This window comes from Megascapheus bottae, chromosome 9 (genome assembly GCF_031878675.1).
Source record: "Megascapheus bottae isolate mThoBot1 chromosome 9, mThoBot2.hap1, whole genome shotgun sequence".
Classification (NCBI taxonomy): domain Eukaryota; kingdom Metazoa; phylum Chordata; class Mammalia; order Rodentia; family Geomyidae; genus Megascapheus; species Megascapheus bottae.
The window spans coordinates 17743944-17760542 of NC_143517.1; the positions used below are offsets into that span (position 1 = coordinate 17743944).

Sequence of the window (16599 nt, forward strand, 5' to 3'; positions counted from 1 at the left end):
GCACTGGATACCTGCTAGACAGTCAGGTGACCCAAAAGATCAGAGCAATGACTTTTCTGAAACCCTTATTTTACTTAATAATTGCTCTACAATTCAAGAACAGAAATGATCATTGGGATGTCCCAGAGAAGTCATAAAAAGGTTACTGTAGGGCCGGGAGTTTGGCCTAGTGGTTAAAGTGCTTGCCTAGCATGCATGAAGACCCGGGTTCGATTCCTTGGTGCCACATACATAGAAAAAAGCCAGAAGTGGTGCTGAGGCTCAAGTGGTAGAGCTCTAGCCTTGAGAAAGTCCAAGGACAGTGCTCAGGCCCTGAGCTCAAGCCCAGGACTGGCAAAAAAAAAAAAAAGCTTACTGTAAGCAAAAAAGGTGAAAGTTCTCAGTACTTAGGACTCTGAGATTTGAGATTGAGGTTCAAAGCCAGTATGGATGGTATTTTATCCTTTCTTTCTTTTTCTTTTTTTTTTCTTTTTTTTCTGCAGTCATGGGGCTTGATCTCAGGGCCTGGGCACTATCCTTGGACAGTTTTCAAATCTATCACTCTGCCATTTGTGCCACAGTGCCAGTCCAGCCTTTTCTATGTATATGGTACTGAGGAATTGAACCAAGGGCCTTATGCATGCTAGGCAAGCACTCTACCACTAGGCCAAACTTCCCACTCTGGGTGATATATTCTTATCTCCAATTAACCATTAAAAAATCAGAAGTAGAGCTATGGCTCAAGTGATCCAGCCTAGCCTTGAGCACAAAAGCTCAGGGACAGTATCTAAGTTCTGAGTTCAAGCCCCATGAACAACACATACATACACACACACACACACACACACACACACACACACACACACACACACACACACAAATGAAACTTATCAAATAATTGAGATATATGGGGAAACTAAGTTTTTGACTTTTAAAATTGTGAAAAAAGAAAAACAAGTTCATGCTGGCTTTATTTCTGGGGGACAAACTCCACAATGAACAAAGACATTAGTAATGCTGGTTTTCAGGCATGCACTGGAGCTCATAAAATAGGTATCCCCTATGGATGGGGGGGGCGGAATATTGTCCCATTATCCATTGAAACAAAGATCATTCTGCTTACTGGGAGGTGGCAGGAAGAGTGTGATGTAAAGATGGTTTGCTGTGCAGATGAAAGCCTTCTCCATGGATGAGAGAGATCCTCTTCTCCTCTGATCAAGGTTGTAAGGGTCATTCTGACAAATGCAGATTTCCTATATTAGGCAAATTTCCCTTACAAAACATTTTTACGTTTTCAGAGCTGCTCTTGAGCCCGGAATTTCTCAAAATAATCAGCTCAAAAAAATCTTTATGCCAGAGAGACATATTTTGGGGTGGCCCAGACTTCTACAATGCATGCCCAATTGTCTTAAAAATAGAAGACAGTCTAACCTAGAAATTTTCTTTGCGTTCGTATCAGAAAAATTTCATCCAATGTTTGGTATTTATTTTGACAGTAAAAAAATAGTTTTCTTTCATATTTGGAAAGAATTATTTCTTACTTGTATGCTTATAATTGAAGCTACTTGATACATCTACCAAGAGTTAATGAAATTAGATTAGCTGTGCAGAATTTATAAAATTGCAAGTAAAAGTACGTTGTCTTGTTTCCACAGCCCTGGAAAGTATGGAAGGATATTATTATAGAGACAATGTTTCTGTGGAAGAATTTCAAGCCCAGATAAATGCAGCATCCTTGGAAAAGGTGAAACAATACAATCAAAAGCTCCGGTAGGTCCTGTTTTGTTTCATTATAGTTTTCAAACTGGTCTATTTTGAACACCCAAATAAGGATCTGTGAGATTTTAATTATGCTATATTATTGATGATATGATTTCTTTTGGGACATAAAGTCCTCTTATGTAATGCTTAATGGTTCAAATATTCTGCTGGTAATGTATGTTCCAAAAATAATTATGAAAAAAGCTGGTTTGGGATTTTTCAGGCTGTTTTATTTTCTGAAGATAAAAAGGTGAAGTTAAATGTTCTAATTGTGTGTGTGAATCCTGGGGCTTGAACTCAAGACCTGAGATCTGTCTCTGGTCTTTTTTGCTCAAGTCACAACTTCACTTTCTGGATTAGGTGGCTAACTGTATATAAGACTCTCAAGGACTTTGCCACCCTGGCTGGCTTTGAACCACTTTACTCAGATCAGGTGCATGAGTAGCTAGGATTACAGGCATGTACACCTGGCCTATATAGGTACCTGGCCTATTCTTTTATTCTTTTGTTTTTGTTGTTATTGCCACTCCCGGGGCTTGAACTCAGAGCTTGGGCACTGTCCTTGGGCTTTTTCGAGGCTAGTGTTCTACCACTTGAGCTACAGCACCATTTCCATTTTTTTTCTGTGTATGTAGTACTGAGGAATTGAGCTCAGGGCTTTATGCATGCTTCACACGCACTCTTGGCCATGATTCTGGTCCTATTCATTTATTCTTTTTTACTTTTTTTATATTTTTATTTTTGTTGTTGGGGTAATGTAAAGAGTGTTACAGTTATATTCACCAGATAGTAGATGCATTACTTCTCACACATTGATACTCTTTCTCATGTTTTTGTCCCCATTTCCCTCTCCCCACCCCTTCGCCGTCATCTTGTTTACCCCCTTCCCTTTCCTATTTCAAATAATCATATAAACATATATACAATATACCAGATAACAAAGTCAGATACAGTAACAATATGAGATTAACCAAAGGTTGAAAAAGAGACAAGATATAACATAATACATTAAGAACAACAATTACGGGCCGGGAGTTTGGCCTAGTGGTAGAGTGCTTGCCTAGCATGCATGAAGACCCGGGTTTGATTCCTTGGTACCTCACATATGTAGCAAAAAGCCAGAAGTGGTGCTGAGGCTCAAGTGGTAGAGTGCTAGCCTTGAGAAAGTCCAAGGACAGTGCTCAAGCCCTGAGCTCAAGCCCAGGACTGGCAAAAAAAAAAAAAAAAAAGAACAATCACTCAAGATAAAGCTCTTGTTTCCATATCCTAGAGATCCTTTCATTTTGTCTCATCCTATATGACCTTATGCACCTAGGTTTTGAGCTATTGTAATCCTCTGCTAGGAGAGTCCTAGATGTGTATTAATTACTACAAATGAGGGAAACCATTGAGCCCATGTTTCTTTGGGTCTGGTTACTTCACTTAATAGGATTTTTTCCAAGTCTTTCCATTTCCTTACAAATGGGGCGATGTTATTCTTTCTGATGGCAGCATAGAATTCCAATTTGTATAAGTACCACATCCTATTCTTTTACTCTTAAAACTATTTCTGCTCCATCTTGAGTCTTCATTAATCAATAATACTACATTTTCCAGTTTTTGTGTTTACTATGGCTAAGCCACAAAGAGAAAATAATTCCTAATATGCCCAGCAGAGGGTGATGTTGGTTCTGAGCCTTTAACCAATGTATAGGCTTTCTTCCATTGGGTGTGCATTGGCTTCTTATGGTCTCCCTTTTCTCTTTAGATTCTGTATTTTTGTTTGTTTGTTTTTTTGGTTTGGCTGGGTTTTTTTTTTTTTTGCTTTTGGAGATTCTCTGTTTTATTCTTCATTTATCTTCTGTATTTCAAATCCCTACGATCTTTGTATACTCCTTTTCTCTTCCTCTTGAAATGGAGTTGAAGTGATCCTGATAATTCTGACTGGCTATCTCTTATAATGGTTCCATTTTGTTGCATTATCACACCATTATTTCTCAGTGGAGTAGAGTGCAATCACTCTTAACAGACTAGAAAAGCTGAATCTTAAATTCCTGAAGTATACATTACTGGTCTAAGAAACATTTGTTTAGGAAGCTCAAATTTTGCCTTGTGAACACTCTTTTAATTAACAACTATTGTAACAGAGGAAAAGATATAAAGTTATAAAGGATATTATAACTGATAAAATATATTCCAGGGTATCTTTTAATTAAACCTACAAAATTAAAACATTTTAATAGGACACACAGTTCTGAGCATATGCTCTTAGATTCCATTGCTTTACCATTCTAAATAACTTCTAGCCCTAGTGTTTCATTGATCTACTCAGGATCTTGCTTCCACATTATGTCACTTTTCTTTTCAAAGAACTGTGATGATATCCCATTAACCCCAAAAGGACTCATGTGCTGTTTAGCTTGGGAGTGAAGTTCTTTCATGAATGACCCTACACTCCTTTTTTTTTTGTTACCAAAGCATTAACCTTTCCACACTCAGTCCTGTTCATTAATATCTGCCATCATTGGCTCCAGTTGTTGAAAAACAATACCTGTCTTATTTAGTGTCTACTGCTAGTAGAGTCTCCTGCATAAAATATCATTTATATTTTAGAACTGGAGTAAAGCAAGGGTCCTAGATTTAAGAAGCTGCCTACAACATTTTAATGTATATCCAGAATTGTAGAACAATCCCTTGATCTAAAGTTCTCAAAAGGTGACCTCCTCACGCTAGCAGCATCAATAATGCCTGCAAATTTTCTAAAACAAATAAATAAAAACCTCTTGGATTGGCTCAGGCCTAGTGGTCTGGGTTGTAACCTTTCCTATGATGCCTGTGACACACTCACATTTCAGAACCATTGCCAGCCTGAAAGGAACATTAGATCTCTCTTGAAGCCTTTCATCTTAATGATTACTACAGAATTCAGCTTTCTTTCTGTGATGATACAGTTCCATAGAAAGATATTCCGTCTTCTTGTTCATGCAAGATCTGATCATTTTGCCTGCCTTTGTGTTTATCAAAGTGGTTTTGGATAAGACATTTTCCACTGATGTGTATTTAATTACATTAAAATATGTAAATATAAGGAGCAAAAAGGAGTGAACGTGTAGCATGCCAGTCTTGCCCTTGTGAGTCTTCTGTAAAAAGGAAGAATAGAAGCCTTACGTTTTCATATACAGCAGGTCATGGATGAAATGGTTTTTAATGATTCCTGAAGAAGGAAATAATACACATTTTAATTATATCCTATTCAAGTCTCTTAAGAGAGATGATTGTATCTTCCCTTAAGGAAACATTTTTAAAAGTACAAATTCCTCAGTACAAATTTGGAGCTGTTGTCAGGAATGCCTGACTACATTTTTCTTGTTACATATTAGATTTTCTTTGCACAAGAAGGCAGTTACCTTCTTCCTTACCTCCTGCTAGTTTGTTACATAAGTTAATAATGTTTCATTTTATTTTTCCTGATATTCTGTAAGCAGAAATTATCTTAAATTGCTCGCAATTTTCTCTCATTCTTTTTTTTCCCCCAGTCCTGGGGCTTGAACTCAAGACCTGAGCACTGTCCGTGGGATTTCTCAAGGCTAGAGCTCTACCATTTCAGTCACAGCACCATTTCTAGTTCTTTTTCTATGTTTGTGGCAGTGATGACTTGAACCTGGATCTTCATGCATGCTAGACAAGCACTCTACCAGTAGGCCACGTTCCCGACTCCTCTCTTATTCTTTAGAACTACAACCACAATGACCATTTCCAGGGTACTTACTGCCCCTCTGAAAAAGTGCTTCCTCACAACTCAAGTGTCTTTTTCATTTTGTTACTGAGAAACCATCTTATTCTGGACATAAGTTTAAATACTGACTTGACTCTAGAAAAAGTCATCTCCTTAGTCTGACAATAAAGTCTTGTTTGATTAGCCTTCTCTAGGTTACAAGTTCAAATGGGGCATAAATAACATATTGACTTATCTAATATATTCAGGGATCTTACTTCAGTCACAGCAGGACCTGGGGTATGAGTTTCTCAGATATTTTTCTCCATCCCTTGTGGTTCCTTTTCTCCGTTGGCTTTATCTCCAGGTTTTGCTATACTTCACACCAGTGCTGCATTCTTAGAAGAGAAGATGCTTTTAATCTATTCCAACCCAAGCTCCAGGAAAGGACCTGGAATCTGCTCAATAGCCAGAGCTTGGGTATTTCTGCATGTGCACAGCACCCCAGGAGACCAGTGGTCTGTCCCCAAGAGCCAGGAGAAGGGTGCTAGATAAGCAGAAAGTGTTTTTTCTTTTCTTTCTCAATTTCTGGAGATTATTCTAGAACATCCAAAAATATATTGGAGGACATCATTTTCTATCTAAAAAAATAATAACCACCATTCCTACCTATTTTTTTTGGTTGGTCATGGGGCTTGAACTCAGCCAGAGTGCTGTCCCTAAGCTCTTCAGCTCAAGGCTAGCACCCTAACTCTGGGCCTGGGCAATGTCCTTAAGTTCTTCAGCTCAAGTCTACTGCCCTACACTTGAGCCAAGCCCCACTTCCTGTTTTCTAGATGTTAACTGGAGATAAGAGTCTCAGGTCCTTTGTGTCCTGGCTAGCTTTGAACCTTGATCTTCAGATGTTAGCCTCCTGAGTAGCTAGGATTACAAGTGTGAGCCACTGAGCCCAGCTACCAATTTGTTAAAAAAAAAAAAAATGTAGCAAGGCCGGGAGTTTGGTCTAGTGGTTAAAGTGTTTGCCTAGCATGCATGAAGACCTGGGTTCGATTCCTCGGTACCACGTACATAGAAAAAAGCCGGAAGTGGTGCTTAGGCTAAAGTGGTAGAGCTCTAGTCTTGAGAAAGTCCAAAGACAGTGCTCAGGCCCTGAGCTCAAGCCCAGGACTGGCAAAAAAAAAAAAATGTAGCAAGACTCAGTAACAATGCAGGGGAGATATATGCATTGTGTCAAAACCAGCTTTTCTGGTTATAATAATATGTGGTAAAACAAAGATTTAAATCAAAGACATTTTTTCTTTGTTATTATTTTATTATTCGTTTATTTTTTTCCAGTCCTGGAGCCTGAACTCAGGGTCTGAGTACTATCCTTGGACTTTCTCAAGGCTAATGCTCTACCACCTGAGCCACAGCCCACTTTGGGCTTTTTCAATGTATGTGGTACTGAGTAATTGAACCCAGGTCTTTGTGCATGTTTGGCAAGCCACTTTACCACTAGACCAAACTCCCGGCCCACTTTTTTTTTTCTTTTTACTATCTGTATGTTTGTGCTCACAGAATGGAATGAACATTATACACTAAAAAGAACTTGCCTATTACCAAGTTCCAGTGTCACAATTTACATACTGGTCCCAATGGCTCTGATTCTTTACCATCATTCATTCATTTGATTGTTGGTGTCTTGTAGTTTCTACATTTGTGATACTGGGGAAGACTAAATCCATAAACAATGTATCTCAGGCAATGGAAAGTGTAGTGAATAAAATACAAAACAATTGACATGCCTGAGGCTAATAATTCAAAAAGAGTAGTTAGGGATATTTTAAATGTTGGTGAATATTTCAACATTAACCTAAACTTTAAAGACACAGCCTTGCCAGATTATAGAAGATTGTTGTTGGTTTATGTTTTCAAAAGTCAGTGACTTGATGCCTATCAGCTTATCGTGTTTGAGGAAGCCAAAGCTACATGGATTCCAGCATTAAAGAAAAAATGTTCTATACAAGAGATATTCACAGAATTCAGCTGTAAGACAGTATAGGTCATCTCTAAAGACAATGGAGAATCTGTTGGAAAACTTTTATTGAATCAGTGATATCCCTTTATATTTAATGCATCAAAATGGTGAAAGTTTTCACCAGAAGTAAATAATGCAAGTTAAGGCTACCTTTGACCTCTGTGGAAATATAGACTTGAGAATCTTGTCACATGCTCATTGTCCCTAATGCCATATGCCTAAAGATACCTGGGTGGCTAGGGTTTAGCTCCTTGTTCACAAGGCCAACCTCATAGAAATGTTTCACAGCTATTTCTAACATATAACCCTCCTTGTGGGCCATGTTACATAGCATTCTTGATTGCATTTCTTCTGTTTATTAAAGAAGAGCAGCATGTAAAGTGTCTAACTGCGATTTCTGATAAATTCGAGAGTGTGCGCATGGTTAAACCCGCCCTTCTCCACTACCACCCTGCGTGATGAGCTCTCATCTACCTACAGCTTCCCTTTCCATTCCCTCTGGCCCTGAGCCACCATCTGCATCAGCCTCATTTTTCCCTGCCCTACTTAAAGGTAATTTATCATTCCCAGACCCTTTCATTTTAATGTTTCCTCTTTATTGGCAAAAGCCCCACTATACAGTGACTAATGAGATCAATTCTAAATGTGAACAGTATTCCCTGTATCCAGATGGTACTTACAGTTTCAGAAGCCTAGGTTATTACATTTTAATCTCACATTCAGTATAAAGTAACGAACAAAAGAAAATTTAAAAAATAAGAAGGAAATAAGATACACATTAACAATTGTGATCATTGATTATTTTTCTTTAGTAGCAGCTTCCCACTGAAATTTTTAAGGTTTATAGTTTTGTTTGGTTCTCGAAATGTAAATTTATCACCTTAATAAGAAGAAAGCAAAGCAAATGTTCTTGTAGTGTGGATAAAGAATAGCACATTTTCTTTTTAAAAGATTTTTAAAGGCCAAAAATATTTTATTTAAAAATGCCACAGAGATCTCAATCTTAGAACCATATGGTTTTAAACAATATTTTTCAACTAACATTATCATCTAGACATATGGATTTTAATTATTCCTATGATAGAATCTCCACGAAGCATGTTCCTTCTCTCTACCTCTTAATATGAAGAAAGTATGGACTTATTGTCCTTTTCCTCTTTAAGTTCAGTTATGGAACAGGAGAGAAAAAATGAAGGGCAATGGAGTTCACACTTTACACTCAAGTCCCTGGTCCTGGTTCTGGGCTCATAGCTTCTTCATCCGCTCCCTTGCTTGTGTGCTTACCTTATTAACTACTGTTACCATTCTTGACCAGATGGCAGACAGTGCATCTGTCTATGAAAAAGAGGTTTTATGTTCTGCTGCTGATTGTAGGTGCAAACTCTTAATTCAATGAGTATAGGCTCATACGTGTGGCTTATACCTCTGATTCTGGTTACTCAGGACACTGAGATCTGAGGATTGAGACCACCCTGGGTGAACAAATCCAAGAGACTCTTCTCTCCAGTTGATCAATAAAACTCTGGTATCAGTGGCATGGTTTAAGTGTTAGAGTGCTAGTCGTGACTGAAAAAAAAAAAAGCTGAAAAAGAACTCAAGACCCTGAGTTCGAGCCCTAATATTGACAAGAAAACAGAAAAAAATGAGTGTGGGCTTAAAAGCAGAGAGCCAGTGAGTCTGAGAGTATATTAATTAGCATATGAGCAATGACTTATTTCTTACATTATTTTTGTATATGTAATTTATTTCCAAATTAACCAGAAACTTCCAGGTTCATATCTCTTTCTTGTAGTTTCAATATATTTCTCACTCCATTTTTCAGCAAATTTGAAGGCTTTTTGTATATTTTGGTTTTTAGTTTAAAATATCTCCATATTTTTGTGTCTCTGAGATTAGCTTTAAACCAGATATGTCTGCTTTAATTCCTCTCTGTTTCCAGATGGTCAAGGCAGAATTTTCAGGATTTGTCAATATTCTTTTGTATAAGCAGTATTTCTCACATGGCAGGAGAAAATAATTAAGTCTACAAAGAATTTGAATTTGTTTATAATGCTTGTGTTTTCTAGACTTTTTTTTTAACATATGAAATGAAGAGAGCAGGCACAATTTACAAATTATACATTATACTTAAGTGCTTAATTCTCTCACAAAGTAAAACTTGGAAAAATGCATACTTTAGTCTACTCAACGCTGTCTGAATATGGAGTACCAAGGACAGTGCTACATGCTCTGGACATCAGAATAGCTAAGATTGCTGTCTGCCATGAACATTTTGTCTGTGGTTGTTGGAAACATTAAGCAACATTTTCACTGATAATTTGTAAAACTATGTTCAGACACGAATTATGTAGAGAAAGGTGTAAGGTACTTGTCAGAGTACAAGAACACAAATTCATCTTTACTGGAATGGGGGGAGGATGGATGCTTTTAAAAATGTATTGTTTGAAGAAGGTATCTTGATGGAAACTTGAATGAAAGGGATTCTTGTGCAGCAGAGCGAGCGGCATGCATGAAAAACCTTAAGAGGGAGGAGAAATTGGAAGGTGTTATGGAGGCTGGAAGTCAGAAGGAAGATAGACATGAAACAAACTTGGAAACAGAATGTATGAACTCCATTTGACCTCCTTCCCTTATCCTTCAGTTCTTCCTCAACTTCCTCCAAGTCAGCATTGAAGGCACATTTCCACTCCAATGCCATTTACTAGAGGAGCTTCATTATGTAGCACCCATCACAAACTTATCCTCCTGCAGTTTGCTTCCTGTTATGGCCTCAGCTGAATCACAGTCTTTAAAATTGAGTGGCTTCTATGATTGCATTTTTTTATTTTGGCTTGTGGATTGTTGCCTGCCTTCCTCCATAGTATAAGGCAGCCACTGGGCTACATGCATAGTAAAGGTCACCCACGTCATCGTGTGGAATTGGAAATCAAACTAATGGTAATACATGACTATACTTTGGAGATACTATCATTTCCTTGAATTTTTTTCCTGGAGTCAATCTACTTTGTTTTATACTCACAAACTTCCTAGACTATTTGAAGGGTATCCAGATGCTGACTCTGCTGGAGACCTTTCCAGAAAATTTAATACTGCAGTCAACGTTTATAAATTTCACATGAGAAGAGATCAGATAAAGTTGAAGTTGCAGTGACATATTTAGAGCAGCATACGTCTTTTTTATCAGAAAAGTACTAAAATTCTATTAAACCTAGATACCATCCCTTTGCTACAAATGTAGTGCAGCTGCATATAGATTGACACATATAATCTTAACCGTATTTAGTTCAAAAAATCTTATTTAAATTCAGACTAATTTATTTGGCTCAATAAATTAAGATTTTACTTAATGTTTACTTAACTGTTATTCTTTTTTAGAAGAATACCTTTTTAAAAAAATGATTCAAAATCTTTCTACTTAGTTCAGTGTGACTTCAAACTCTCAATCCACCTGTCTTGAATTCCCAAGTTCTGGAATTACAGAAGTGGACCACCACACCCCATCCATAAAGGAATTCTTAGTTTCATATTTGGATAAGGATAGCATATGAGTTTAGAATTATTTAACTATGAGTTTGGACATTTTTACAGTATGTCTTATGATAATAATCATAAGCATCAATGGTCCAGACATATGACAAGTAGAAGCAAGTAAAATCTTCATTTTCAAAGCAGCCTTTGAAAAGATTCACCTCTATCTCTATACTTTAAAAAGGCTATTGTTTCTATCTCCAAGCTAAGAAAAGACTGTTTTGTTTTCACTAAAGGAAAAGGAAAAAATCAAAGTACTTTGTGTTCATAATATTCTTTAGATTAGATGAGAGGTGGTATTGTCAAAAAGAACTAAATATACTCCCCCAACAAATGAGGTAGAGAAATATACTGTGTAAGGCAAAGTTGGCAGGGCTTATGGGATAAAGATTGATTTTTATTTTTAACACTGCTGACTTTTCTGTCTGATCACAAGGACACCATGTCTCAAATATATAGTCAAAGCATCTTAGTCAAGTTGTTCTATGAATATTTTTCCTATTACTTTTGTTCAGTTCCTTTTTGCTGACATTTCAGCTGCCCTTTGTTCTAGAAGATAGACCACGGAAGGCAAATGTATGACTATGAATGATCTTTTCATTGCTCTAGTCTCATAGCGGTTGGGAAGTATAGCTAAGGCCCAGCCAGAGCTTTTGACACTCAAGATCTGATTCTAACGTGGAAGCAGTTAATATAAACATACTGATTAATTAATGTACATGCATGCATCATTTATGGGGTAGGGAATATAGCATTTGGTTTGGAAAACCTAATTATGTTAAGTAGACTACCCAACTTCAGCTGAGTGCAATGTTAATAATGTTATGTAGATTAGGTTTGTAAAATTCTCTGTCATTGAGGAAGAATATCAAACACACATTTTGTATTACTTTTGATGAGTTCATCATGCCAGGAGACAGTTACTAAAGGGGTGAGGAGGAACAAAGTAAAACAGCAGGGATGACAGGTCACAGGGTGAGGGCTGAGGAGATGAGGCCTTTGCCTGCAAGAAGTGAGGTCATTTTGTAAATTCTAAGCATCCTGGTATCAGGGAGGGATGGTTCGTTTTAAACTACACTCTGGTGATGCAGAAAGGAGGTGAGGAGAACAGAAAGCTAGTAAGACTAGTTAGCCATTAAAATAGTTCAGTAAAAATGATAAGAGCCCTGAAAGTGAGAGGAGATCCATGAAAATGGACTGTATGAAATAGTTGTTTGTTTGTTTTGCTAGTCCTGGGGCTTGAACGCAGGGCCTGGGCACTGTCCTTGGGCTTTCTTAAGGCTAGTGCTCTATCACTTGAGCAATAGCGCTACTTCTGGCTTTTTCTGTATATGTGATACTGAGTACTCAAACCCAGGGCTTCATGCATGGGAGGCAAGCACTCTACCACTCAACCACGCCCCTGCAGTTTTGCTGTTACTTGAAATTATTATTGTTATTGTTAATTAATGCATGTTTCTTCATGATGAATGAAGCTTATGAATTGTGATAGTCAGAGAAGGGAGATTTATCTGTATCACTTTTAAATGCCATTATCATGTATATATTTGCATCAAATTTCAAAAATATACTTCAAAAATATACAAATTTCAAAACATACTTCATAATATAATATGTAATTATATATGTCAATTGCATAAAAATAGAAAATAAACATTATTATTAAACTGTTTTGAACTCTATAAATACAAAATTGAATTTAATAAAATATTTTCCCTGAACTATGCTCAAATATATGTATAATTGTGCAAAATTGAAAACCCAGGATTTTATTCCATTGAGAGTTTGTTTTATGCAATTGTGTACATATTAATGATTTAGAAATTCTTGAATATGCTTTGATTGACTTTGAACTTAATGTATTTATGAAGTTGAACTCAGACATAGAATTAGATACATTCAGAAAATACAAGGAGAACAATAAATCCTTTGCTAGATCTATTTTCAATAGATCTAACATGACATAGTGTGTATTTCTTAACAGCCAGACAAGGAAAATTAAGCAGAAATGTGCTTAATAGATTAAATGACAGGTCATGGTGGCTAAATATGAAATGTAAGTAAGAAGAGATGGGATAAGGAAATGGAACTCCCTATTGCAGTCATGTACTAGAAGATGGAGGACTCCACTAAACTTGAGTTCCACTCTTTATTTCTTCATTGAGTATCTGATTTGGGGGAAATCAGCCATTCATATCTTGACACCTCTGATCCTATTTCTCTGTCTGTTGAACTGCTCCAAAGACAGGAAGGATGTTTATACAAATCTGCCAAGACTCACCTTGCAAAAAGTTACAAGCTCCTCCAGATGTAGTATTTGAAAAAGAGACTCTTGCTGGGCGTGGTAGCTCATGCCAGTAATCCTAGCTACTTAGGAGGCTGAGATCTGAGGATCAAGGTTCAAACCAGTCAGGGCACAAAAGGACCTGAGACTCTTATCTCCAACTAATCTCGAGAAAATGGGAAGTGGGTTTGGTTCAAGGGTAGGGTGGTAGACTTGAGCTGAAGGGCTCAGGGACAGTGCCCAGACCTCGTTCAAGCCCCACAAAGAAGAAAAAAAAGAAAGAAAGAAAAGAAAAGAAAAGAAACAGACTCTTTATGCCATGTATAATTGAAAAGTAGCTGAAAATTTTCATGTCTAACTGGGTTCACCACTCAATTCTTTAGGTTTAGAAAAACACAATTAGCTGCGAGTTTGGCCTAGTGGTAAAGTGCTTGCCTAGCATGCATGAAGACCCGGGTTTGATTCCTCAGTACTAATACATAGATAAAAAAGCTGGAAGTGGTGCTGAGGCTTAAGTGGTAGAGCTCTAGCTTTGAGAAGTTCAAGGACAGTGCTTAGGCCCTGAGCTCAAGCCCAGAACTGGCAACAACAACAACAACAAAAACTAATTAAAGTCATTTTGATCATCCAACCATCAAAATCAAAGTATGAATTGAACTGTTTTTTTCCACATTTAGTATCTTTATGTGTGTGTGTGTGTGTGTGTGTGTGTGTGTGTGTGTGTGTGTGTGAAATAGTGCATCTAACAGTATTTAAAGTTCTCAGAGAGATGGGCTAATTTCTTGCTGGGTGGGTTTATCTATGATGAAATGACAGCAAGGTTCATAGAAAAAAAATATATATCTAAATCCTGTGTTTAATTTAATAACCTGACAGCCAAAGATAGGCTGATAGAAAGAGAAGAGATTTTTAAAAGCAATTTCTTGACAACCAATGAAATTGCCATAAATAAATCAAAAGATTAAAAATGAAACTTCCATTTCTGAAGTTTAGTTAAAAATGTGAAACCATCAGTTTTTTAAGAATCTGATTAACAAAATGATTATAGAGATCATAGGTTTTAAATGAAAATTAATGGTAATGTATTTAAACTCAAATTTTATGCAATTTATTTTAAGATTGACAAAATAATCATACGATCTCAACTTAAATATTATTTTTCAACTTACACTGCACAGTGACCTGCAGCGCTTGTGCCCACTTAATAACAGTGCTTTCAGGTAATGTGTATCAGAGCAATTTGAACTGTCATGCTATTCCTAAATTCTTGCTCATAATTAGTTACCTAAGTCTGAGAGCTACATTTTGAGCAACACCAAGCTAGGGGACCTGGGCTGGAATGACCTTGAAAAGCAAACCAAAATTTTCTGCCAAAAGGCATTGCTCTAAACTTGGAATAAAACAGAAGACATTTGAAAATTTTCTTTGGGTCAGATTCTCAAGTAGGGAGAGCTGGCTTGTTTTGGGTCCTGGTGAATCAACACTAGGGATGGCAGAAAAATCCTTCATTGAGAGTTTCTATTTTCTCACAAGAGAAAGGCTGCTGGAACCAGGTTCCTTTGACACAGACAAGAGAAGGAAGAACTTCCAAGTTTGTGGAAACAAGAAGCTTATCTCCTGTTTGTTTCTGTATCCTAAGTACAGAACACTGCTTTGTACCTAAATTGATGCTCAAAAGTTATGTTAATAACTCAATGAAAGTATTAATAGTATGTCCTCATGTCCAGAAGTTTATGTAGGACTATTTTTTTATTACTCTCAAGCTGAATACCACAGAAATTTTCAAGTCAGATTTCATTGTAGTTTATCAGCAGTAAAGACAAGAAGCTAAAACTTAAGCATGGGGGAAATTTTCATCTCATTTTCTTCTTCAGTTCTAAGAAACACAACATAACATAATCTGACATCTGAGAGATAAGGTTCTCTCTGTGTATCTGTTTCTGTATCTTTCCTCTTTTCTTTTCATTGTCCCTCTCTCTGTCCACTCTTGTCTTTTCCCTCCTCTGACCTTCCTCCTTTATTTTTCTGTTTCCTGACATCCATTCTTTCTTTTACTTGACTACTGTTTCTTAGGCTTTCTCCCATTCTCCAGAGAATTAAATGGTTGTAAAGACTTAAATGATCTAAATGGGAATTTTCTTTTCTACTTTCATATATCCTTGTTATTCCTTAAAGACCATTTTTTCCTTCATCTATCTTTCATCTCCTCTCCTGTTGTTCTCAGTGATGTTCTTTTCTAGCACTCTGTTAACCTTCTCCAGATCACTCATCATATTGGATTACTTTTACTTATTTTCTTTCCCAAACAACACTATCAGTTCTTTGTGGATAAATTATGTTTGAGTCTGACCTTGTCTCTGCAGTACCTGGTATTCTACTTAGCTTGGAAATGACTCACTTATAAACAAAGAACGGCACACATAAACTTGGAGTTCAGAGGTCATTTGGTCTCTATAAGGAACCAAAGATAACCCCAAAGACTGCTGAGAGAAGATTGTGTGGAAAGACAAGAGCTTTAGGGGCAAGGAATGAAAAGATACCAGGGAGAAGAAAGAACAGGCAAAAACTCAAAAAGAACTGTATGTGAAAATCAGCAAGGGACAAGGCCAATATTAAAAGGCCAAGGAAAGGAGTGGGTGCCATATGATAAGTGGAGATTCAGAAAATAATGTATATGTCCACTGGCCTTGTCCAGTGTCAAGTCTTTGGCATTAATTTGGAAAAAATGGGACTCATAGTACAACAGCTGATCACTGAGTATCAGGGCTGCCTGGGTCGAAATGTAGTTAGCAAAGTTGTCTTTGGGACACAGAAAAGAAGGGAAGTTACCCTACTATAACTAGAAGGGACATGGAGTCAGCGAAGTCTATGTATTATCCTTTAGAATCGACTTCATCAAACTTTTAAGTTTTTTTCAGGCAGGACATAATATTGCAATTGTATTTGTCAATCATAATATTGACATTCATAATTGATATTTATGTTGTCCTTGACTATTGGAATTGTGAATTTTAATATTGTCAGTCATAATTGATATTTATGCTGTGCCTTTATTTTATTTCATAAACGTTGAACCTCTCTTAGGCAGTTTTCCAGATGTTAGGCATGTGGTATTAAACATGACAAACATCCTGCTCTGTGGCAGATTGTGTTCATTTGTAGATATTGCTTTAAGACTTACCTCTGGCCTGTACTCATTTGATAGGCAGATAATCAAAAAGGAGTCTGTGGGGCTTAAATTACTTGCTAGACTTCTCTTGTATTCCTAGAGTCTCTGAACTGTGCTAGGGCATCTTCCTCAAGTCTGCATGGCTTTAATTCTAGCTATATTATATC

General features: G+C 37.0%; 1 protein-coding gene across 1 annotated transcript in view; it reads left to right on the top strand.

The window, feature by feature from the left end:
- Window positions 1-16599, top strand: part of Prex2 (phosphatidylinositol-3,4,5-trisphosphate dependent Rac exchange factor 2) — a 262087-nt gene that overhangs the window by 204252 nt on the left and 41236 nt on the right. The window contains exon 35 of the mRNA XM_090338918.1: window positions 1635-1749. Within this exon, the coding sequence (XP_090195044.1) occupies window positions 1635-1749 (115 nt within the window). The remainder of the gene's footprint in view (window positions 1-1634; window positions 1750-16599) is intronic.